General features: G+C 33.9%; 1 protein-coding gene across 2 annotated transcripts; it reads left to right on the top strand.

Moving 5' to 3' along the window:
* Positions 1-10: 10 nt before the first annotated feature.
* LOC121370973 (WD and tetratricopeptide repeats protein 1-like) lies at positions 11-23,809 on the top strand. 2 transcript variants are annotated; one of them, XM_041496543.1, is made up of 14 exons: positions 11-479; positions 994-1,077; positions 3,790-3,836; positions 6,187-6,298; positions 6,952-7,139; positions 9,453-9,677; positions 11,043-11,128; positions 15,967-16,167; positions 17,093-17,246; positions 18,342-18,524; positions 19,112-19,347; positions 20,098-20,260; positions 20,745-20,937; positions 21,842-23,809. In XM_041496543.1, the coding sequence occupies exons 1-14, from the start codon at positions 432-434 to the stop codon at positions 22,028-22,030; spliced, it is 2,109 nt and encodes a 702-aa protein (XP_041352477.1). In that variant the 5' UTR covers positions 11-431; the 3' UTR covers positions 22,031-23,809. The 2 variants fall into 2 exon arrangements, with proteins under 2 accessions (XP_041352477.1, XP_041352476.1); XM_041496542.1 differs by lacking the exon at positions 11,043-11,128 and adding an exon at positions 12,510-12,601.
* The last annotated feature ends 1,399 nt before the right edge of the window (positions 23,810-25,208 follow it).

A 25,208-nucleotide genomic window follows, 5' to 3' on the forward strand; every position in this document is an offset into this window, starting at 1 on the left:
GTGCTTCCTGTTTCGACGCTAAACACAGGAACTTATTTTGCTTTTTAGCTGCTTAAACCCGTGTTAAAACACTAGCTGGTATCATATTGTTGTTGATTATATGTCGAAATATAAAATAAGACACGAGATAATTAGTTTATAGTAGATTATACAGTTATATAAAATCATTTTGGATAGTGGGTCGGTCATCTGATGAACTGTCAAAGTCAGTTTGTGCTACAGCAACAGCTGAGTGTCGGTTATATTGATACTGCGCATCGGAACTAAACCAGGACTAATTAGCAAAAGCTGATGTGACAGGAGAACCAACAGGAAAAAGATGAAAGATGATGACAGATTCAGATGGTTAAAGCCTGTCTGATCAGATTGTTGCCACTGTAAATTATACATCAACTTTTGTTTTAGTTTTGTTTATACAAAACTGACAGATCATGAATACATCTTGGACACTGAAGCGAAAACTGCAGAGAGAATTGGATGTAAGTTGTAAGACATCTAAAAACTGCAATAACCATATCCCCCATCAAAAACTGTCATTTCACTAGCACTATGTTCCATTAGTTAATCATGGAACAAAACCTGCATAAGCATAATGTTTGATTATATCATAATATCATATTTTATTCACTAAATAAGTCTCAATTAACCAATTACGAGAAAAGCATGTGGGAAAAATTAAGAAATTATTTAGTTTATTTGAGACTTATGCACTTTGTCATGTTAAGTGATCACTATATTGAAAATAGACACCTAAAATAAGTAACTAATTACCATCACTCAATGTTAAGGACATCTGTATGGCATATACTTGTTTTTAATTAGTTTGTGCAAGAAAACAAGAAATTGTTTTCTAAATGGCATATCTTTTAGGGTTTTGTGCCTTTGCATGCCATCTTGGATAATTTTTTATGGTGGTTACAAAATAACAGCCTTTGAAAGTTTGATCACAGTTTTTATCATAAACAAAGACTATATATCTTTTTTGTTTTTCAGGAAAGGGTGCACACCAGTTTCCAGAGAGTTTTGCATGTGACACCAGATTTAATCAATCGCCTTGGTTTGGAAAAAGAACTAGAGGTAAATATGATACATGTAAACAGTCTGGCCAATAACCAGGGGAGGATAGGGGGGTTGGACGATCCCCTCTCCCCCTCCCCGCAGAAAAGAGAGTTCCACTCCAAAGGGAAAAATAATGCGTAATATCCATATAAAAGGACAGGTCTCTTGTAAAGATGAAGACCTATTAAGACAGGGGACAATATTTCGAAATCTGAGGTAACCGGAAGTCGGTTCACATGGTTTTTACCTAGGTAACCAATTGTTCGGTTACATGAATTATATTTGCATAACCTGTATATTACCTGATCAGTTACCTCAAAGTTATTATTATTCACCACTTGCCATCGGAATCGCAAAAAGTAATTTTTAGTTGCCCGAATCTAAAACCCACTGTCCTCGGGCATCGGGCCACCGTATTCTAGAACCTAGCAGCTTGTGGAAGTTAACACTTTTGTAAAATGATTAAATATCAGCCCAGTACTGAAACAAAATAGATACATTTGGAGGAAAAATGCCCATTCCCTGGTGCATGATTAGACTAATAATTTTCTTTTATAAATAACAAATAAAGGCTACCATTTGTCACTGATATGTAAAATTTAGTATATAGCAGATTAAAAAAACAAACACCAAAAACCCAAACAACAAATGTCCAGTTCCTCTGAACTATAAAACAGGATACTCACAGAGTCACTGGTGCATGATTAGATTAATAAAAATAAATCTTATAAAAAGAAAGACCACAATTTGACACTGATATTTTGCGGTGGCGGTGCTACTTTCACTTTATCGCTGGTACTTCTATACTACAGTGACGTTCCAAATGTTTGTTATTTAAAGCTCATTATGCAATGTTAGTATTTTTCAGCTTTTGCAACATTTTTGGATTTTTGTTAACGTTAAAACCGTTTTCATCCTTTGTAAAATTATAGGTAATCCAATATTATGTCTACATATATTCCTGTAGAGATAAAATAGCAGCAGATAATTTAGGCACCTTAGCGGTCCGTGCACATTTCTTTAAAACTGTTGGTTTGTCTCTATTCTGAGCCTTCGGTCGCAAGTTACAACCGTTGCAATATACCGTTGTCTACTGGTTTGCCACGCATCAAGTTCCTAAAATTAGTCTAAAACAGTGGTCGGAATACTAGTAGTATGTCTGCATGAATAAACTTCAGGTAATCGTGAAGTCTGCAGGTTTTAATTTCTGAACGTCTACAGGTCACGACGTAACCGATTTGCAGTTCACGTAAATTTAATTTTGCGTAACCGTCACGCGAACAGAATGGCGGTTTGCGTGAAATATTGTGCCCTGTTAAGACTAACAATGTTCTGTTATGACATCTAGTACATGTTGAAATAACATTTATTAGGTAAATCCATCACAAATCAGCAAATATTTAAGATCGCCCATGTACTTTGGTCTCCCAAATATTCCTGTTATCTAAATGAATAAATCCGAAATTTGGGCTCTGTATTCCTAGTACTTTTTGAGAAATGTAATTTTGCTAACCCTGGTAGGTGTTAAATTTGAAGTCCCATTATTTCAGGATATAATGTACATAGAAACATGAAAGTTTGTATGAGTACTGAAAAGATTAAGCAGACTGGTAGTTTTCAGTAGTAGACAACACACTGAACAATTTTTAAAATGCCATTTGATCTTACGAGCAGCCATTCAATATTAATCTTTTTTTAATTGTTTCTCTGTCAAGTCCACCCCAATGCTTCGTGAGTGCTAAAATCATGCATAATTGAAAAATAAATTTCCTAAGAAAGATAATGAACTTTGATACACATAAACTGCATACCATTAGCTAGTATAAAATGATACAGGTTTCGGTTTTTAACAATCTACCCACATTGTTTCATTGAAATAGCCCCCAAATTGTGTGTTTTTTCCGACTTCAGTAGGATGTTGTTCCATAATTAATCATCACATAGTTATAAGATTTAAGATTTATATATCAACTGGGATGGATTTAACAGACAAAACAAAAAAGTTAAATTTGTGTATAGTGTTTTTGTGAAATAAAATGGAATTTTCTTTTTATCGTTATGTACAATGGAATATTGAACTTTAGGTATCGGCAGTAATTTTTGATGACAAACATTTATTTCTAATGCATTGTTTACAAGTTCTTTAATAAAACATCTCACATTACTAAGTATTCATTAATTTATGATTTATTAGGTGGAAAATGTCCCAGGCTGCAGCATAACCATGCAAATTTCAATAAGTAAAATATGAGAAGTAACCAATTTCAACGAAAATTACCCTAAACATACATAGTAATATCATAAATTAATACAGTAAGTGCATATTCAACAAAATTAACAATTACTTGCCAAATTAAGGGAGCTAACTCTTCAAGATACGGCAATACCTGTATAGCTCGATCATGGCCAATATAAAGAGAGTTGACTAAATAAATAAGATTGATTACTTTCAACTAAGCTATTAGTATTGAGGAAGTATGTCATTTTTTCCCCAGTATGTTTTTTTATTTGCAACAGGTTTTCATTTTTTAATACCATTCAATAAATGTACACTGCTTGTAATGTAAACAATGATTATACATGATCATATATGTATATACTCCATCTGTCATCTGATGAGTTATTTAGACAAAACATTATTACAGTTTTACTTTTTAAATATGCACAATACAAAGCTTTGTGACATTTTGAAATAATATCTGCATGTGACATTTTATTGTTTCTTCTTAGGGTCACCAAGGATGTGTAAATTGTCTAGAATGGAATTCAACTGGCACGTAAGTAAACTAGTAAACTGGGGCCTATACATTTCATTGCAGATTAATTACAGAATGCCTTTTTCTTGTAGAAGCATGATTTAGCTTAGGATGCAAGAATTTTTCCAATAAATAATGGAAATGGCTGTATTGATTTCACCAAAATCAAGGACTCTTTAAAATAGTTTTTAGCTTAGTGGTATATTGTGATATGTCATAGGATTAGGCTTGCCACAGTCTAGATCCCCCTAAACAATTTCCTTCACATGCACCTGCTATAGACCAAATGGTACTGAAAGTTTTTTTGTTTGTTTTGTTTAATGACACCACTAGAGCACATTGATTTGTTAATCATCGGCTATTGGATGTCAAACATTTGATAATTTTGACATAGTCTTAGAGAAAAAACCCACTACATTTTTCCATTAGTAGCAAGGGAACTTTTATATGCACCCTCCCGCAGACATGATAGCACATACTACAGCCTTTGATATACCAGTCATGGTGCACTGGCTGGAACGAGAAAAATATCCTACAACGATGTCCACTACACAACTCGGAGAAAAGCCACTTCTGGCCGCATGGAACAGACCTACATCAAAAGCTCTGGGGATCCAGGGAGGACCTGCAAACAACTGCCCAATTCATCACTCAGATCGGAATATCTGTATGAGACAATTTTTACAAATTTGAACGAAGAAGAAGAAGAACGAGATATAACCCAATGGGCCCACTGACGAGGATCTATCCCAGACCAACCACACATCAAGTGAGCTCTTTACCACTGGGCTACGTCCCTACCTCTAACCCTATCCTGTTACATGTTGAATCAGGGCTAGAGAGTACTCTATGTAACACTTTCTATTGTCAATTTTTGACTTAAATGCACAGAGTTTCCTAAATCTGATGTCACAAACCTTTAATACATGTATGATCCTTTTCGAGTTTGTACATTTATTGTAGGTTTATTAATGCTATGAGTGATCTTCAAAATCATAAAAGTCTGTGACATCATCTAAGAAACTATATGTATTTTAGACCCAGGATGTAACAACCCCTTTAGTCATCAGAAATTTCAATTTCTTTTCAACATTACCTGTCCTCAAGCCTGTGCTCAGATTAAGACAGAGCAAAAGAAAAATGCGTCCGGACTATACAGTGAAGGAAAAAAAGAAGGAAGTTATAGTCACATGACCGGAACTAGAGGGAGCATACAGTGGAAGATTTTAGGCCATCACATTGACTTTTGGGCTATTAGCTGTAGTGGTAGAGTGCACTTTGACAGATAATGTATCTAAAAAAGAGAAAACGCCTCATGTTTTCTCCAAATTGACAGTTCATAACACTAAATAGCAGCCTAGTTCTATTCTCAAATACATGGTTAGTCGACTAGTGTTACTACATTTACAGTGTATGTTATGTTGTTGTTGTTTTTTTGCACAAAACTAATTGCTGCTGATTAAAGGGACACACCCTAGTTACGGCTAGTTGTTAACCATTACGGCGTTGTTTTTCGCTATTAAACCCATTTTTTCACAAATAAAATTGCACTTTACTTACCATTTATTATTTAGAATATACATTTCCATTCACCTGAAGTGTTTTTTTTTGGTAATCCTGGTGTTTGTAATACCACAAAATGCATTTTTCGTATTTCTGAAAAACGGACGCACGTTTGAGAAAAAAACGTTGAGCAGACAAGGTCTAATCTATTTTTAGACGGGATATTTCCATTTCAATGTCACAGATGTTGGTATACCACGTGACCGTTATCATTTTGGTTCGGTTTGTTTTCTCGTGCACGGTTCGCGCAATCGACATCCGATTTGTTGTTGTTCATTTGTGAGATTTTTCTTCACAGTTCGTGAACATTTTCAGTAACAATAAAGTTCAGACAAGTAAGTATCTCAATACAAAACATTACAAACCCTTAAAACCAATAATTTTGCTAAGTCCTACGATATCTGGCGAGGGGATACAACCAGGACAGAACAGTTGGAACATGTCCAGGAGAGGTGAAACGAACGCACCCCAAGTCTGTGAAATTTGTCGTGACGTAGGCATTGTTGTGCTTCAAGCGACATCTACCGGGGACATCAGAATACAAACTTTCAAAATTATTTCAAGCAATTGGGACATGGGGATTCCCATGGTATTTATCGATATAAAACCTGCTTTTTCACTCCATTTGATAAAAACGTGATCTAAGTGTGTTACAGGTTTGTAGATTAACCAAATTATAATTTATTTTCGCTGGATGAAACTAGGGTGTGCGGATTTAAAACAGTGTGTTAGGATGATATTAAATAAAATTTATTTTTGATTAAATTTTCTTTCTGTAAATTAGTTTGTTATAATTTATGTATTTTAGGCTTCTTGCAAGTGGATCAGACGATGTTCAAGTTTACATATGGGATCCATTTCTATACAAAACACGTGCCATAGTGCGGACTGGTCACCAAGGAAACATTTTCACGGTTAAGGTGAAAATAACTGCCTCTATTTTCCTTGTTTATTTTTTTTTCCCATTGGTATGCCCTTTTGACGATTTAGTCCACTTGCTCTTTTTCTCTTGGTCCCCTCACAGTATATTCTCTGGATCTGCCCCAGACTATTACCTGATTAGAATATTTTAAATTCCATCCTGAATTAATTTTGAAGTTTTTAAAACATTTAAATTTTTATACAAAGTTTTAAAAATATATTGTATTGTGCTTTTACCCACAGCTCTTTACACTTTTTATTTTAGGTTTATTTTTAATTTCATCCTATTTACATACATGTACTTACCTTTGTTTGACACCCAGTAGCTGATGTATATGTTTGTGATGAGGTGTTGTTAAACATTCATTCATTCATTCATTCATTCATTCATTCATTCATTCATAAGGTTTCATTATTTTTCACACAGCTGAGAAATTTATTTTGTATTAGGTTCTTCATAACTCAGCAGAAAATTATTTGGTTGTAATTTGTTTATTGGCATGCAGCTTTTTCATTTCCAAACAATAATTAATCATAATTTTGTTGGAAGCTGCCATTGTGCTGTGTTTAATATAATAACTTTTAAACACTGCTTAATTTCCATCTTGAATAGTGTAACACATGGACATTCTTTTTTTCTTCTTTTTTTCAGTTCTTACCAAGCTCCAACGATGGAGTTCTCGTTACCGGTGCGGCAGACTGTAAGATTCGTGTCCACGACATCGCGATGCAGGAGACGACACACGTGTTCAGCTGTCACGCAGGGCGAGTCAAGAGGGTGGCCACTGCACCTAACATCCCATTCATGTTTTGGAGTGCTGCAGAAGACGGAACTATTATGTTAGTCGGAATTATAAACTTTTCCTTCGTTATACCAGTCATGGGGTATTGCTTGGAACAGACGTTTTGTTTCTTTTGTTATATTATGCCCACAGATGGAATTTAGAGCGATCACCTGACATATAATGTGTCATGGAAGCAATCATCCTTTATGGACTTAAGGTTTTCCTCTGTCCCAGCCAATGCCCCATGACTGGTATATCAAAGGCTGTGGCATTCACTATCTTGTCTATGGAAAAGTACTGCATTTTGGGAGGAATAGTCTTTGTGGCGGTAGCAGGTTTCCTCTCTTACTCCTCAGCCAGTGTCAATATAACCATATATGCTCAGTGTTCTCGCTGGGTGAAAATTAAAGGAGGGCGGCCGCTCGGCACCCAACCCTTAACCCCCCCCCCCCCCCCCAAAACAACCCAATAAACAAAAAGCCAAAAAAAAAAGGGGGGGTGGAGTTTGGTTACCATATTGTTGTGTGTTGGTAGACTTGTGAAAAGACATACTCCTTATTTTGGCTACAAAAAAGTGCAAAAAGGTTTATAAATACGAAATACATGCAGACTCGTCTTTTAATTGAACCAAAGATGATATCGGTCTGACATTCACGGACAGTTCCGGTTCTGCTGAACCGATCAAAGTTTTATTATTATTATTTCTTAATAAAGATTTCAAGATATACGAAAAACAATAAAGATGTTTGTAAAGTGATCCCCTAATGTCGGATACATTTTTTGTTATTTCCTTCATCATCGAATGATTCGATCGCTGTGATAAAATAGTAGTTTCGTTTTTGTAAAGGCAGTGTAGATATTATTTGGCACTCAAGATAAATGATTTTAATGATAAACACTTCCACTTCCGTTGTTTTTATAAGCGTTCATATCCCCCCAAAATGAAAAGTTTACAATATTTTATAAAGAACTGATGAATAAACAGAATGACAGAAATGACAGAAAGTAAAAATCATCCGTTATAACCAATTATATCTGCAATGGAGGACAAAATATCAGACGATAGTTAGTGGAAACAAAAGACAGAATGACCGTTCTGATCACGTTTCAAATTTGGTGCCAAATAAGTGAGGGTTTTTTCAATCAGAGATTGCCGAATCCATAAAAAATAAAAATATTTTCATTGCTCAAATAAAATATAACTTTTATTGTGTCTATTAAACATATAAATGGATACAGATATAGGACAAAATAGAGGCTGTTAAAAATACTGTTAAATTACGGTACGGTAACTGTCGTAAATGTTTCGTCAATTGCATTTTCGTACACAACGCGGCTCGTTTCCTTTGATGTCCAGTGTGCAGACTGATCGTTGTTTTTTTGTGTGGAAAAAAGTGTGCATTTGGAAATAGCGGAGATAGGTGCTGGAAAATAAAGGGGGCGCACAAAAATAAAGGAGGGCGGAGAACGTGAAAGGAGGGTGGCAAAATGGAATAACGGTGCGGGCCGCCCTGCTTAAATGGAGCAGCGAGAAGTGTTTTTAAAAAAAAAATTAATTCTTTTATTACCCAGAACATAGATACGGGTAGATGTACCTGAACTCTGGTACCCAAAATACATTAATTCAACGTAATTCTTAGTTGAATCGGTCATCTGTGATTAAACAAATGTGTAGTATTCTATTCAATTACCAAGTTTTAATAGTTATGGTAAGAGTTGTAGGGATGTAAGAGCTACGCAGAAACATGGAAATGCATGATGAAACAAAAACATGATGTTCAATACTGTTGACCACACAAGGTTCATTTGCATGTTTCAAGTTTATGATGTATGCCTTATATTATAAGTTAAAACCAGTTTAGATTTGTTAGCATTGAATAAAAATTTTGGCAGTTCCAGGGGTTGCAAACAACAATTTTCCTTCAGGGACACTTGAGCGGCCCCTGGACCCCGGCCGGAGTAAACTTTTTTGTTCCAGCCCCTCTCACATCCCTGGAGTTGGGTTGAATCATATAATTTAACATGAAGAAATTCAGTAATGTGCAATTAAAATTAATTATATCTAAAGCCAACTTTAAACAATATATTATTTGATGACCGACACTTGACAATCAGTGTATGGGTGGGTTTTTTTCAAGCCATGCTTTTTTCCTCTTTATTTACAAAGCAATAATTACAACAAATTCATAAACCTGTTGACTGACATGTTTTAAAATATTGAGTGGCATATTGCAATTTCTAGTTTTGTTCATGGTAACCTAATGTGTGTTGTCTAAAACAGCATTCTCACACCGACTTGTCCACCCACTTTAGATGTTCTCCACAGTACAATTCGAATGCCCCTATAAGAATATTTTCCTTGTTACAGGCAGTACGACCTGAGAAGTCCAGAAAGCAGTCAGAGCAATCCACGGAATGTTCTAGTTAATCTGAACGCACACATGGGAGAGTATGCTGAAGCTAAATGTCTTGCCATCAACCAGTTGAGACCTGAACTCTTTGCTGTTGGTGCTAATGATCCGTACGTGAGAATGTATGATCGCAGAATGTTAACACCCAGAAGCATGAAGTTTCCTGGAGATGCCAGCAGCAGGTGCACATTTCTTAATATTTGATTTATATATTAAATGTTTTGAATTTTAACACTGGTAATTCTTCAAAAAAATTCTAAAAGTTATTTACTTACAATACTAAAAACTGTAAACAAGTTACATATAGGAAAAAGTAATTTTCACTTCAGTTGCATAATGTTTACTTTGTGCCTTAAATGTTTATTAGTTTTGTTGGGAGTGGGATGTTGAAGAATATTTTGTTTCTTCTCTGATTAATTCCACTTTTTTCATTGAAACATTAAAAAAAGAGGAAAAAAAGAACAACATTTAAACAGCCATTTGTTTTAAGATGCCACTTTAATATATAACTCAGTGACATTTTCTTAAATAAGCAGACATCTTTCTTATTTGTTACCTTTTTTATACTCCCATGGGTATGTTTGACTACATTAAAAATATAATATTTGGAGCATCCATGTAATTTGAATACTATGTATCTGACACATGTATGCATACATCTAGCAAAGATTTGAAGATTTCCAAATTTGGTGGAAAGATCTAGCCAAGACTTGTTGCTGCTATATTATTTTAGGTTGGCAGCATCAATGTTAACTTATGTGATCATTGTGAAAAAGAGTTTTATCATATTAAACATTCATTAAAATTGTTCCATTATGTGATTCAAAGTTATTACCTAGTTAGCATCCTGCCATATAAAACCCTGTTCCCTACAACCTGCTGGTGAGCTGTAATCCAATCCGATCACAGAAAATGTCTCAGTAAGAGACTGAGACATGGAATCTGATGCAAATACAGGCCATAAGATTTAAAATTTCTTGGGGAAACACTTTTTCGGTTCCGTGCTTTGTGATCATGGGAACACATTGGAAACTGTAGTCATACTCAATATGATAATCATGGGAAAAGAAATTTCGGTTCTGTGATTTTAGCAGCATGGTACTGGAAATAATTGTTTACGTGAAATCTGAGGACCTGCAAATAACTGTACATCAGCTGTTTCAAATGATGGCACCAGTGTAATAATTTACACCAGCAAAATGTTATGAAAATTATGATGTTAACTTTCTGCATTCATGTTTGAATTTAATTTTAATAGCATTTAGCATATTCTAAGAAAGTATCAGTGTTTGGAAAATGGGTTGTCGATTAAATAATTTCAAGAGACTATGTAGCTTAAAATACACAAGCCAGTATAAACTCAACTAAACTGTAAGTAAATCTAACACACTAAAATAAATTTCAAAACATAACTAATTTTTTGGAAAAGAATCATTACTTATTTTCATAATTTATAAAACATTTGGGAAAATTGTGATGTTTAATTTTGTGTTCTCTTGGTGTGTTCTGTAACTGGCCATTGTGAGAGAGACTTTTTGCTGATTCAGGTTTCCATGGGAACATCCACACCTTGAGACCATGGAAGGGGAGGATTACAGTCTGCCGCAGGGATGTCTTAGCTATTTTGTGGCAGGTACTAGTCCACCAGTTTGCTGTCTGTCTGCTGGTGTGCTCATCCCCATTTGCTGCTGAATAGATTAACGCGTGCCTTTACTTTAAATAATTAATTTTAATCCTTGCCACTTCTTTCCACCCATCAACCTCCCCCCCCCCCCCTAAAAAAAAATAAAAAAATAAAAAAAAAATAATAATTTAAAAATAAAACCATTGTCCTACCAAAAAACCCAACCCGCAACTCATGCCATAACTGAATATTGAACATATTTCTTTTTTTTTAAACTTGTAAACTGAACATATATTATATTATTAAATGTGTAAAGTATACAAATTTCTACAATGACTACTGAGTAGTAGCAGTGGCATGTCATTTTCATCTCATTTTGATTTACAAAAAAAAACACAGCTAAAAAAGAAGTCAGAGGTATAAAAATTACGCTCAAAAACGGAGTAACAGTACAAGCATTTTATTTCAATCTTATTTTTATTGTGTCATAAATGGAGCTTTTTGGCATTGTTGTGCCTTGGACCGAGATGTTCAAACTAACTTGAGATAAAACACATTAAGTGTTAACAAACAGACAAATAACACTTATTCTGCTTCATCATATTGATAGGATATTAAATGAGCTTCCATTTAGTATCATGTTTATGTCCCAAGTGAAATAATTTTCAGTTGTCACGAGCTTTAGCAAGTGACAATGAAAATTATTTCACAAGGGACATAAACATGATACGAAATGGTAGCGAGTTTAATATCCTATTTGTTACCCATAATCGATCTTAATTTATATCACTCATCTAGTTTCGTTGATGTTCCTGTAAGGTTGTGCGCCAGTTGATGATGTCATTGTGTGACGTCAAAAGTGTTACGTCCCACTGGGCATTCTAGTGGCACGTATAACTTTGATATGTACCAAGATATTTTTAACAATATGGGTAATAAAGTGAGTTATTTACTGAGAATTTAGTTTTGTTTGCTTTATTAATTTAGGTTTTTGTTTTTGTTTCGACGTTACATTTTTAATTTGCAGAAATAATTATTTTAACATTTTCTAGCTCATTTAGCTTTTGCTTTGCAATCTAAAGTAGCTAACTAATTTAGACATCTATTACAGTGCTTATATCCAAACATCATTTAGCAACTTTAGTATTTTTTCGTTTAATAATTTAGCTGCCATATACAAATTAAGCAGTACAAATATTTTGGTGTAGATTACATTTCAACACTTAACCCAGGCCCAATCAATTTAGAATATGATTCATTAAAACTTCTTTTTTTTTCATTAAAGACATGAGTTATTTCAGCAGCAAACTAGTATCGGCAAATCAGCAGACATTTTGCTATTTTGTAACTTAATGTATCACCTGCTTTGTTCTCCACTTTGCTTTGCCAGGACTGCATGGGAAAACCTCAATTTGATGAATACATTATTCTCACCCGATGAGTTTGGTTTACCATCTGACTGTGCAGACTTTTATGTAGCAGGTATGATAGTTAACCTTTGTTTAATATCATCTGTTGGCCTTTTAATAAACTGCGTTTAGTTAATTTCTGTGTTGTATGAGTTTAGTACTCAGGTTATGATAACTGATACTAAATAGATTCTAGATGTGTTTTATTGTCTGGTGGAATGAAGGTATGTACATGCTGACATTATTTTGTTATCATGTCATAGCTTTGTCTCTTGAATTCTGTCTTTTACAGCAGTGGTAATTTGAAGGTCATAAAAGATTTCAATAAAAACTTTAAAATACAGGCCTAGAATGTCCTGGAAAAAGCATTAAATTTTATTGTGTCCTGGAAATATGGCCACAATTTTGGTGGTTTATTTTTTTCACATCTTTACTTTTGTTGTCCTCATAACCTGTCTAAATTCAGACAACAATTTGTGATAAAAACATTCATTGATTGAACATTTCATTCGAAAAATTAAAACATGTCCTGGAAATATCCTTGAATTTTATGTTTTTTCAAGTGTAAGGACATGTAACACTAGAATGAATAAAGTGAAAATTCATATAAAAATATATTTTTAGGTTTTAAACCCATACCACCTCAAATGAAAAAAAATAAAGTGAAAATATTTCTTTACAAATTACCATCAAATTGCATGGGTTAAATTTTCTGTTTGGTACAGGTATGAAGGCAACTGATGGAACAGCCATTGTAAAGCAAGCACAGCCCTACCTTTAGTCACTGTTGACTATTTTAGTAACTTTGCAATGGAAGCTGCATACCTTGGCTGATCTAGCATTTTGGCTTCATCCCTGTATTAACAGGGCGTCGTGGCAGGCCATCGGTCTACAGGCTGGTAGGTACTGGGTTCGGATCCCAGTCGAGGCATGGGATTTTTAACCCTGAGTGAGTGCTCCGCAAGGCTCAATGGGTAGGTGTAAACCACTTGCACCGACCAGTGATCCATAACTGGTTCAACAAAGGCCATGGTTTGTGCTATCCTGCCTGTGGGAAGCACAAATAAAAGATCCCTTGCTGCCAATCGGAAGAGTAGCCCATGTAGTGGCGACAGCGGGTTTCCTCTCAAAATCTGTGTGGTCCTTAACCATATGTCTGACGCCATATAACCATAAATAAAATATGTTGAGTGCATCCTTAAATATAACACTTCTTTCTTTCTTTCATTCCTGTATTAAAAATAAAAATTGAATCTATATAATTTGATGGTCATTAAATTTGTTACGAATCTTTTTTATTTACTCTGATTGATTTTGTTTACTGCAACAAATTTTATTTGAGTTACTATGAGTTTAAAACTTAATAATATATTTTTGTATTAATTTTAACTTTATTCATTATGGAGTTATGTGCCAATTCATCAGTTCCCTTTTGATGCAAACAGACTGTATTACTAATTATCTGCCCATAATAGCAAGAACGATTTAAGTTTTTCCAAGATATTTGGCAGTCAGTGATTTATGATCAAGTTTGTTTTTATTTTACTACTTATTAGGATATCAATAACAAAATTACTTTTCACTAGCTGCTTTTGATTAAAAATAGAAATGTTAGGTGAAATTAAAATTATTAGGGGCTATTATCATGGTGGACTCACAGTGACAGAATATTATTATACTGAATCCTATGAAGGACACAATTTCTTTGGTTTATCTTAAATATTGACATTATACAACAGGGGACAATATTTTGAAATCTGAGGTAACCGGTTACGTGAATTATATTTGCGTAACCTGTGGATTACCTGATCGGTTACCTCAAAGTTACGTTGAAATTATATTTTAAATACATAATTTTTAGCTCAAACATAAAGTTAAAACAAAATACAAAAGAAAACGTTTTATAAAACAGTTTCTTTAATGCTTGCAAATCGAAAGAAGTGACTTGTAGATGTTTCTTTTGTTTTCGTACGATCCTAGCGTTGTAGTTTTATTATTATTATTATTATTATTATTATTATTCACCACTTGCCATCGGGATCGCAGAAAGTAATTTTTAGTGCCCGAATCTAAAAACCACTGTCCTCGGACATCGGGCCACCGTATTCTAGAACCTCTGTGCAGCTTGCGGAATTAACACTATTGTAAAAGGACTAAATATCAGCCCAGTACTGAAACAAAATAGATACATTTGAAAGAAAAATGCCCATTCCCTGGTGTATGATTAGACTAATAATTTTCTTTTATAAATAACAAATAAAGGCTACCATTTGTCACTGATATGTAAAATTTAGTATACAGTAAAAAAAAACCCCACCAAAAACCCAAGCAACAAATGTCCAGTTCCTCTGAACTATAAAATAGGCTACTCATTGGTGCATGATTAGATTAATAAAAATAAATCTTATAATAACATAAAAAGAAAGACCACAATTTGACACTCAATATTTTGCGGTGGCAATGCTACTTTCACTTTATCGCTGGTACTTTTATACTACAATAACGTTCCAAAGTTTTGTTATTTAAAGCTCATTATGCGATGTTAGTATTTTTCAGCTTTTGTGACATTTTTTGCATTTTTGTTTATGTTAAAACCGTTTTCAACCTTTGTAAAATTATAGGCAATCCAATATTATGTCTACATATATTCCTTTAGAGATAGAATAGCAGCAGACAATTTAGGCACCTTAGCGATCCGTGCACATTTCTTTAAAACTTTTGGCTCGACTCTATACTGAGTCTTCAGTCACAAGTTACAACCGTTGCAATATACCGTTGGCTACTGGTTTGCTGCACAAACATTTGTCGGAATACTAGTAGTATGTCTGCATGAATAAACCTACTGTAATAGTGAAGTCTGCAAGTTTTAATTTCTGAACGTCTACAGGTCACGACGTAACCGATTTGCGGTTCGCGTAAATTTAATTTTGCGTAACCGACACGTGAACAGAATGGCGGTTCGTGTGAAATATTGTGCCCTGTACAAGCAGCTTATACTAATCAACCAGGAACATATTTTGAAATACATGCAATAAGATTATTAGTTAAAATGCATATAATAAGATCATCAACAGGCACAAATAAGATCAGAATCTGGTTAGGAAGCATTTATTCTTTGAAAACATTTATTAAACAGACATTGAAAAACTGCCACATATTACTTATTAATGACATTCCTGGATGGTTCTGAAATATACTGAGAGAAAGAAATAAGGGAACACTTGGTATAGTAGTCCAAATTTCAATCAATATTACTATAATTGTAATGTCTGTACAAAGATGGGATTGAATGTCGGTGTTGAGATTGAGCTTGAGTAACATGGTTAACTTCCTGACACTGTATTTGTTAGTGTTGATGTGCTACCTTATTTCTTTCCATCAGTATATTAAGGTTAGTACATACATTTGTACTACAGATGTCCTTTTTGTGTGTTTTAGGGCACTTGCCTCAGAAGCAGTCGGACTACAAGAAGAAATATCGGACCCTTGCTGCGACCTATCTGACGTTCAGTCCAGACGGCAATGAGTTGCTGGTTAATCTCGGTGGTGAACAGATCTATCTGTTCGACATAAACAGGAAGAGAAACGCCCTCAAGTTTGACACAAGTCAGTTTGCCAAGTCAAGTGTTCCAGTTAAAGGTGAGGTAGAGGTCTCTCATGATAATAGTTGTCATTACATATAGGAGTTATTAAGTGAGTTTGAATGCTTCATGACATTTATCCTTCTTGTCCCTTTCCTTTTTTTCCTTTTTAATTCTCTTTTTTTTTTCTTCTTCTTCTTTTTTTTTAAACTTGGCAACTTCTGTCTTTCATTGTCCACCTCCAGATCTAATCCTTGTGACACTGCCTTTGTTTTATAGTTGATACTAACCACACCTCTACCATTTCCCATCATCTGTTTCAATAAGCTTAGTATGACCACTTTAGAGAGTGTTCAATGATCACTTCTGGCATTGTAACCACTATTATACTCCCATGCTATATCTGTGTGGTTCTTAACCATATGTCTGATGCAATATAGCCGTAAATAAAATGTGTTGAGTGCGTCATTAAATAAAATATTTCCTTCCTTCCTCCCTTCCTTCCCATGCTACAGGCAATCATTTGTTTGTGACTGCATTTTTCATGTACCTATGCATGTATATATATACTAATAAATTTTAGCAGGGAAGTGTCTAGACTGTGAAGAGCGAAGTTTATAGGGGTGGTCAAGACATGATCTCCCGGAAAAATGTCTTGGAAAAAAAGAAGAAAAAAAGGGTGGGGTGGGGTGATTTCGACCCTGAAACCCACCCCTGTATACATTCCTCACATATGTATTTACATTACTGCTAAATGCACTTTTAGACTAAATTGCAAGTTATACTTAACTTATTTGTAGGTGAACTTACATTTGCAACCCATAAGGGTAGTTTGATGATAAAGTTTATTCACTGCTGCCATCATCAAACATGTTTATTAGATGGTGTGTTTTTGTAGTGAGATAAAAGTTGTCGTGCCTGAATTAATTATCCAGCATTTACTTGACTTGTTATGTACAACATCTATATGCTTGGTGTTTCAGAAACAGCCTGCCCTCCTACAAATGGTTTTAATATTCATCGAAATGGCACGACAAATGGTGTCAGCAAACACTCTGTTCTTCCAAGTACATCGACTAGTACACCATCGGTGCTGGTTCGAGATGTGGAGGACGAGAAACAGAGACCAGGAAAAAGGTTTCTATTGTTACAAGCTTTTAGTTGTATGAAAACAGAAAGTTTAAAATTATGTTCATTATTATTAAAGATCTTAATAATTATTTTGTAATCTGAATGGGGTTTGGGATGGGGGTTTTAGGATGGGTGAGGGGCAAATTGTCAGTTATGTATTTACAATCATAAATAAACAAATAAATATACTCTTAATGTTATTATTGTTTTAAATATGAAAAAAGGTATAGTAAAGCCCTGTGACATATAGCTTAAAGTTACTGGGTTCATGTCCCATGTGAGGCAATAGGGAATATTTTGTTCCAGTACTAGATCCAGCCCAGACTGAGTGCACCACAAGGCAAAATGCGGAGGTGTAAGACCACATACACCAAGTTTCAGGCCTCTGAAAATTCAAGAACGATCGTTCCGTTCATGTGATGCTCACACGAATCTAATTTTGCATAACCTATTTTTTGTTTACTTGTATATAACGGGTTACTCAAAACGGAAATGGGTTACTTGGATTTATTTCTGTGTAAGCTATAAATGGGTCACACAGATTTTCAATTCTCAGAGGGCCTGAGTGTTAACCACTTGACTGGTGTGATTATGTGTGAATCTCCTGAGTGTAAGACCCCCAAATAGAAGATTATTATCCAGCAAGCACAATAGATTCCATATACCCCAGGCTTGGGTGATGCCAAGACGGCTCGACTGCATGGCTGTGTTCCAAACTGAAAGGGAAATACTGTAGCCTCACCATTCATCCTCATTATCGTATAAGTGTATAATAATTACATGTTTATGATGTCCTGAAAAAAATGTCTTTGTCTCTGTATTACATATTTGTGACATTTAAATTAAAAAAGAAAAAGTTTTAAATAATAAAACTAAACATGTTGGATTCAAGGAATAAAGCCCATCCACTGAGTGTATACAGTTGGCATGTTTAGATAACTTGTTTGAATATTATAAATAATATTTTATAAATGTCTATATACATGTATTTAATAAGGTTTGTATATGTGATGATGAATTAATTTACTTTTTTCAGTATGTTATGTATTAAAATCATTATTGTAGAACTTTTAAAGTTTTATATCCTTGCTTTCATTTCAGACACAAACCAGATTCCAGAAATCTTGGTTATTTTGTGGAATCATTGAAGAAGAGAGCCAACAGTTGTTTTGAGAAGGAGCAATACACCAAAGCTATAATGTTGTACAATAAAGCTTTGGCAATGGCAACACATGCAGCTGTACTGTATGGCAATAGGGCAGCAGCATACATGAAGAGAAAGTGGTAAAATATTGAAAGATGCTTTTGTTTCTCCTTGCACTTCAACAGAGCTAAAAGGAAATTCATATTGGCCATATGTTTTTGAGGATTTTAGAATTTGGACTCACACAATAAAAACTGAATGGGCATTTGATTAATGATAATATGTGTATTATTATGGTGAAATGCATTATTATTGTACTCAAACTTCAGGTTTGTATTTAAACTTTATTATAAATTTGAAAAGTTCAATAACACGATGTTGGAACCACATTTATATCTTGGGATGAAAAAGTTGGTTTGTGATATTTGTAAATAATTTTATGTATCAAACATGTGCTTTTAAAGATTTATATTAAATTATTTATGGACTTGTTAAAATTATCTCACAATTTCACACACTATTTGAAAATCCTCAAATGGAAAAAGTTATATATATATATATTGTATTAAACAACTATTTCTGAGACAACTGAGAGAATTGCAATTCCCTGATGAAGGCTATGGGATGTTGCTTAAACATAGTGTCCAAATTTTGATGAAAATGATGAAGTATATTAACATTTCATTTTGAAAAATCCACCTGTACTCATTTTTCCATTTTACTTCAGGGATGGAGACTTGTATGCAGCATTACGAGACTGCCACTGTGCCTTGCGACTTGATGGTAATCACCTGAAAGCTCACTTTCGCTTAGCCAGGTGTCTGTACGAGCTAGCCTGGCCACAGGAGGCTCTCAACTGTTTGCAGCACTTCAAGACAAAGTTTCCTGATTATGCCAAGAGCCACGCTTGCGAGGCACTAGACCGAGATATTAAAGCCGCTATATTTTCTTGTACAGATGTGGGTATGTATTATTACAGATGAAGAACACCTTTGAGAATTATTGTACACTAGATGTAACCCATGCTTAATGCGTGAAAGTTTAGATGGAGTGTGGTGGCCGTACCCTGAGCTTTCCCCCCAAAGAAAATACAACCTACATGTAGAAAGCCATCCAGCCTTCATTAGGCGAGGCTACATGCATGGGCACTTTGTATATAGCCACTGCTATGTTAAATGGCATAGATGGCAGTGTCCATTACCTTATGGAATTCATCTTTGCACACAATATTTAGCATGATATGTGTATGGTAGTCGATTGGATCTGAATGCAAAAAGATCCTTGCAGAGTGCAGCATCAGGTAAGTAGAAGCGATTAGAATAAGAAACGTGTTAAAATTGTTATATTGTATTGTATTATATTGTATTATAGATTACAGCAGAAACAAAAGGCCAACATAGTACATTTTAATTGAATAATAGGTGTCCTATTATTTTAGTTCAGACCTGTAATGTGGATTTATAATGATTGTGATGTGTAACTGTTATTTGTTTTGATGGCTTCTAGGATTGATCCACTATGACAAGTTTCTGGTCATTCTTTGGTAATTTTAATATTTAATATTTTATTTTATTGCATGTAAAATATTGATATTGTAAAATGTTGGGAGGGGCCTTAAATATAGGCTGATGCCTGTTGGCCAATCTGCAAACCTCTACCGTTTTTTAAACCATAATAAATATTGTTTAAATCATTTTAATATTGTTATTGCAGAAGTGGGAGCTTCCAAAAGTGATGAAACGTCAAACAAAAGACGAGCCCCAACTCTGTCTGAACAGGAGAAAGTTTGGCGAAATAAGGCATACGATTATGAATTCCGATTCTGCGGTCATTGTAACACAACCACCGATATCAAAGAAGCTAACTTTTTTGGAAGGTAACCGTAATGGTTTCACAGCTAGACATTTCAAAGAATAAAGATGGTTAATATACTCATACTGTATTCAATATCTTACTCATGCGTTGTTATGATTTTATGAATATCATATCAACAATATGTCTTTCTTTTTTTTTCTTTTTTAACCATCATTCAGAGCTTTGAATCAACATCATGTCTATTAAAGATAGTTTATTTTTGTAAGGGAAGTTGAGATTGACAATAAAGGATTTGAATATTTTACTAAATGTAATTATTAGTAAATAAATTACTAGTTAGTATTTTTGACCCAGTAAACTACTTGAGTGACAAGTAAAATCTTGAGATGATGAGCTTTTGTGGAAATCATTTTTAAATACAGAATGGTTCAGTTAAAGAGTTAGAATCCACCATGAAAAATTCTTGACTGCAAAGATCACCATTTAATGTTTATTCCTATGACTATTAAACACCTTGTTACTGATAATTTATTTTATCATTTCAGCAATGGTCAGTACATTGTTGCTGGATCTGATGATGGGTCTTTCTTCATCTGGGAGAAGGAAACCACCAACATAGTCCGTGTTCTCAGGGGAGATGACTCCATTGTCAACTGTCTGCAGCCACACCCTAGCTACTGCCTTCTAGCAACGAGTGGCATTGATCCAGTGGTTCGATTATGGAGTCCGAAAGCAGAGGTTTGTATAAATAAAAGAAAAATCTAGTTTTACAATTGCAGATCTGGGCCAATATTTTTAAGCTATCTTAGCATTAAGATATCGTAAAAACCATTGTACGCTATGATGTCACTATGGCATGTGTTGTAGAGACGTTATAGCCTATGATGGTTTTATGATATTGTAACACTAATCTGTAACGTGAGACCATGATTGTTAGGCAGGGTAAAATATGTTTTGGCTATTAAAGTTTGTTTACCATTAAATTAGACATTACTTGTCTAATTTTAATATGTTTCTTGTCACCCAATAGCTGATGTCTCTTTTTTGTGCTGATTAAATATTTGTTCATTCATTCCTGCTGTTTGTAGTATTTCTGAATGCAATTTACTAGTATGCAAAACAGAATAGAGAAAGTACCTTGGAATTTAGGGTCAGTGACTTGTTGGGGTTTTTGTGTGGGTTTTTTTGTGTTTTTGTGGGGTTTTTTTATCTCACTGCCCTCTTTCCTTTCTCTCCTTTGAATTCCATCTCATTTCTTCCCAGGGTCAGTGACTTTAATCCATGTGCATTGACCAGTCCTCTGGATTTCATGGAAAAAGTTATTTCTACAAAATCATGGCACTGAAAATACACTGACCATTATCACGTAACATTATCCATCATTACTATGATTACTAAAACAGTTTTTGATGTGTTTTCCACATAATTTGAATTCCACAGCCCTGTTAAAAAATTTCATATTCAATATAAAGATTTTATAAATCACTCCAAGTCTGAAAAAAATATGCTGTGTGTATTTATAATGATTAAAACATGAGAAAGAATTATAATAGTAGTGCATCTGTGAGATTATTTTGTAAACAAAAAACAACATGTGTACGGCAGAAAAATAAAAGTATATTACACCTATGTCATATTGCAGGATGGCAGTAAAAATGAGCGTGAGATTGACAACTCTGATGATGCTGCATCAGCCAATCAGAAGAGGATGAATGCCGACCCCTTGGAGGTCATGTTGATGAACATGGGCTATCGAATTACGGGCTTTCTCGATGTGGACGAGGATGAAGGGGAGAGATCTGATAACCCAGTGAACTGTCGACAGACATAATGTGTAGCTGTGTTCCAGTAATATCAAGTCTTTAAAAAAAGACTGTTGTTTTCCTATTGTTGTGTTAAAACAACTGTAAATGTGATGATGTACAGATAACGGCACATTTACAGTGGATGTTTTAACCAGTGTTGTGACTGAACCCATGTTGACTGTTTGTTTTTCATTTCCTAATAGATAAAACACCCTCAAAATACATCACAGTTGAACTTTGTTTTTAACTAACTGTCCTCTTTAAGTATTAGAAAGTGGCCTCTGAAGGTAGATGACTGCTTAATATAGTTCAATTTGTACTATTAAACGATTTGAAAAGATTACGGTGGTCTTTTAGGCAATAACTGCTCAACAAAGTTTCGACTGTGTTTGTAAATCTTTAGAGAGTTCCCCAGTTTACAAGCAATCAACCATCAGTAAAAGACCTGGCTACAGATTTCAAAAGCTATCTTAACCCAAAGATATCGTAAAACTGTCATAGACTATGATGTCACTATGACACATACCATAGCCTACAATGGTTTTACAATATCATAGCACTAAGATGGCTTTGAAAATATGAGCCCTGGAGAATTAGATGTTTTTCATACTTTCATTTAGAATCTTGCAGATGAAAATATACAGGAGATTGGGTTGGATTTTGAAATGCTGAAAAAAATGACCTATATTTAGGTGTTGTGTAGAGATTTCAGCATTTTAAAGATCATTTCAGCTGTTATTTTTAAATGGGTTTCGCATCTCTGCTTTTATTTGGATTAAAAATGACATCTACACCACAGACAACTTAAATGCTGAGAGTTAATGTAGCTAAAATAGATTCCTTTTATCTGTGAAGTGATGTACATTAATTTTATACTAGTCACCTTTTTTGTGCATAGCTTTAATCTAAGTAAGGTTGTGTCTACAAACGTTACCTAATGGTATGTGTTATGCTTGCTTCATTATTTTAATACATTATTGATTACTCGGTAAAATTAAAATCATTTCCTTCTTGAGGCTATCCTTGATAAAAACATTTTGATTTTCAGAAGGGTGGTCACTCATAATTTATTCAATATGTATATTATACTGAATCAACTGAGAGCACCCATGAATTGGGGGAATTTTTCATTCAAATCTTGTATTGGTAAAAATAAAAATATTATGACTGAAAAGTTAAATATTTTCAGGTTACAGAAAATGAACTCATTTGTAGCATGTATGTTACAAATTCAATGTGTAAATTGTGATGATAAAGCAAGATATATTTTAATAAAACATAGAGAACTGTTAAAATATTAGCAGGCTTGATTTATTACAGATATGTAGCTTTTATATGATGGTAGCTTTTTACAAATATGTGACCATATGTATTCAGTCTGATGTTTAAATATTTATTATCTCAGATTTGCAAATGATTTGTTATTTTAACATAATGCTTTCTTAATTTGAATTTGTTGAACAGATTAGCAAAACAAAGTAGAAAGTATTCTTTAAAGGGTCACAATGTTATCTTGTAGATGGGTTTTTGAAACCTGACAAACTTTAAAACAGTTCCATAAGACTTTTGTTAGTATCTAAAGGTCTGTTTACACATAACTTTTTCACAAGCATACAAAATGCACTCTATTTTGCTACCTCAGCCCTCCACACCCATGTTGCTTTTGCAAGCCTAGAGCTACATTTGTTGGTTTTGTTTTAAAAGCGTACACTGACATTAAAGGGACATTCCCGAGTTTGCACCATTGTAAGCTGTTTCCGACTAATAAAATATTTCTACGATTAAACATACATATTAAATATATTTTCTTGTTTAGAATATCAGTGTCTGTATATTCAATGTGTTTCGAATCGTCTTAATATTTGTAAGAAGCCCAAACTGGATTTTGTCTTCAAATAATTTCGTACGTACAAAAAAAAATATTTTAGGAAATATAATGCAATTCAACCTAGTACAAATATTAGAACAATCAGAAACATGTTTAATATACAGCCACTAATATATTATGCACAAAAATATATTTGATATGTAATTACAATCGTTAAAAAGTCTCTGTTAGTCGATAACATCTTAAATACTGCAGCAAACTCAGGAATGTCCCTTTAACAGGCATGCATACATATACACACAGCAGCGTACAGTTTGTGAAAATGTTTATAATTGGAATGATGCCTAAAGGTGGAATTAATGGTCATTGAAATGGTATCTATGTATCTGTATCAAGGATAAGTAAATGCAAACATTTGTTTTATTATGTAATAATTGTATTATGTAGTAATAATGGAATTGTATACTAATATGTACAAAGAAATGGCAAAGCAAAATGTTGATAGGTCCATAATTCATAACATTTCCATCATTTGACATGTATGTTTATATAATATTATATAAAACGTTTAGTTACAATATTAAATGAAATAAATAAATAGGTAAAGAAATTCAATAGGTAAAGACTTGAATTTCAATATTCCAAACGCTTTAATTGAGGAGCCAAATGCATTAGCCATACCTGTGTTAAGTAGTGCCATGTGGTACAGTTAATTTTCTTCTGTATAATTTGCAGGTGCAGAGTTCGTTTTGAAAACAGTACCACTTTGCAATTTTGAGGGTACCTTTAAACAAATTGAGGGTACAGGTTTTTACCCATTTTACCACGGGGGGGAAAATCCATGGTATTAGATTATTATATTATGTGTCTATCAGTAGAGATGTTCGGGTGAGCATGTGTGATACAACTTAATATGAAATATGAAATATACAGTGTAAACATAATTTAAAATCAATCGGCATCTTTTGCATTTTCCTAGAATTTGACCATGTAAAGTTTACACACTATATGGAGCTTTTATAAATCATTTGTTTCATCAACAAATATTTAACTCGGAAAGCCATTATTCTGACATATACATTTGAGACATAACACAGTGTGATCATGTTATATTTCAAAGTCTTAACCATTTCAGATTATTGCATAAACAGAAATATTCTGCAGATACACCAATAATTAAAAGATATAACTTAGACTTGCCTAATATGTGTGCGTACATGCACACACACACACACACACACACACACACACACACACACACACACACAACAACAACAACAACACAAATATCAACAACAACAACACAAATATTTATATTTTCATTTTACTTTCACTTATGCTATTTATTTTTTGTTAAATTTAGAAACATTTAGCGC

The sequence above is a fragment of the Gigantopelta aegis genome, chromosome 4 (genome assembly GCF_016097555.1).
Source record: "Gigantopelta aegis isolate Gae_Host chromosome 4, Gae_host_genome, whole genome shotgun sequence".
NCBI classification, from domain to species: Eukaryota; Metazoa; Mollusca; class Gastropoda; order Neomphalida; family Peltospiridae; genus Gigantopelta; species Gigantopelta aegis.

Excerpts from the sequence above, each read along its gene's own strand:
- LOC121370973 (XM_041496542.1), top strand. The coding sequence starts at position 432 with ATGAATACATCTTGGACACTGAAGCGAAAACTGCAGAGAGAATTGGAT. Across the intron at positions 3,837-6,186 it reads GAATGGAATTCAACTGGCAC|GCTTCTTGCAAGTGGATCAG; the intron begins GTAAGTAAACTA and ends TATGTATTTTAG. Across the intron at positions 16,168-17,092 it reads GTCAAGTGTTCCAGTTAAAG|AAACAGCCTGCCCTCCTACA; the intron begins GTGAGGTAGAGG and ends TTGGTGTTTCAG.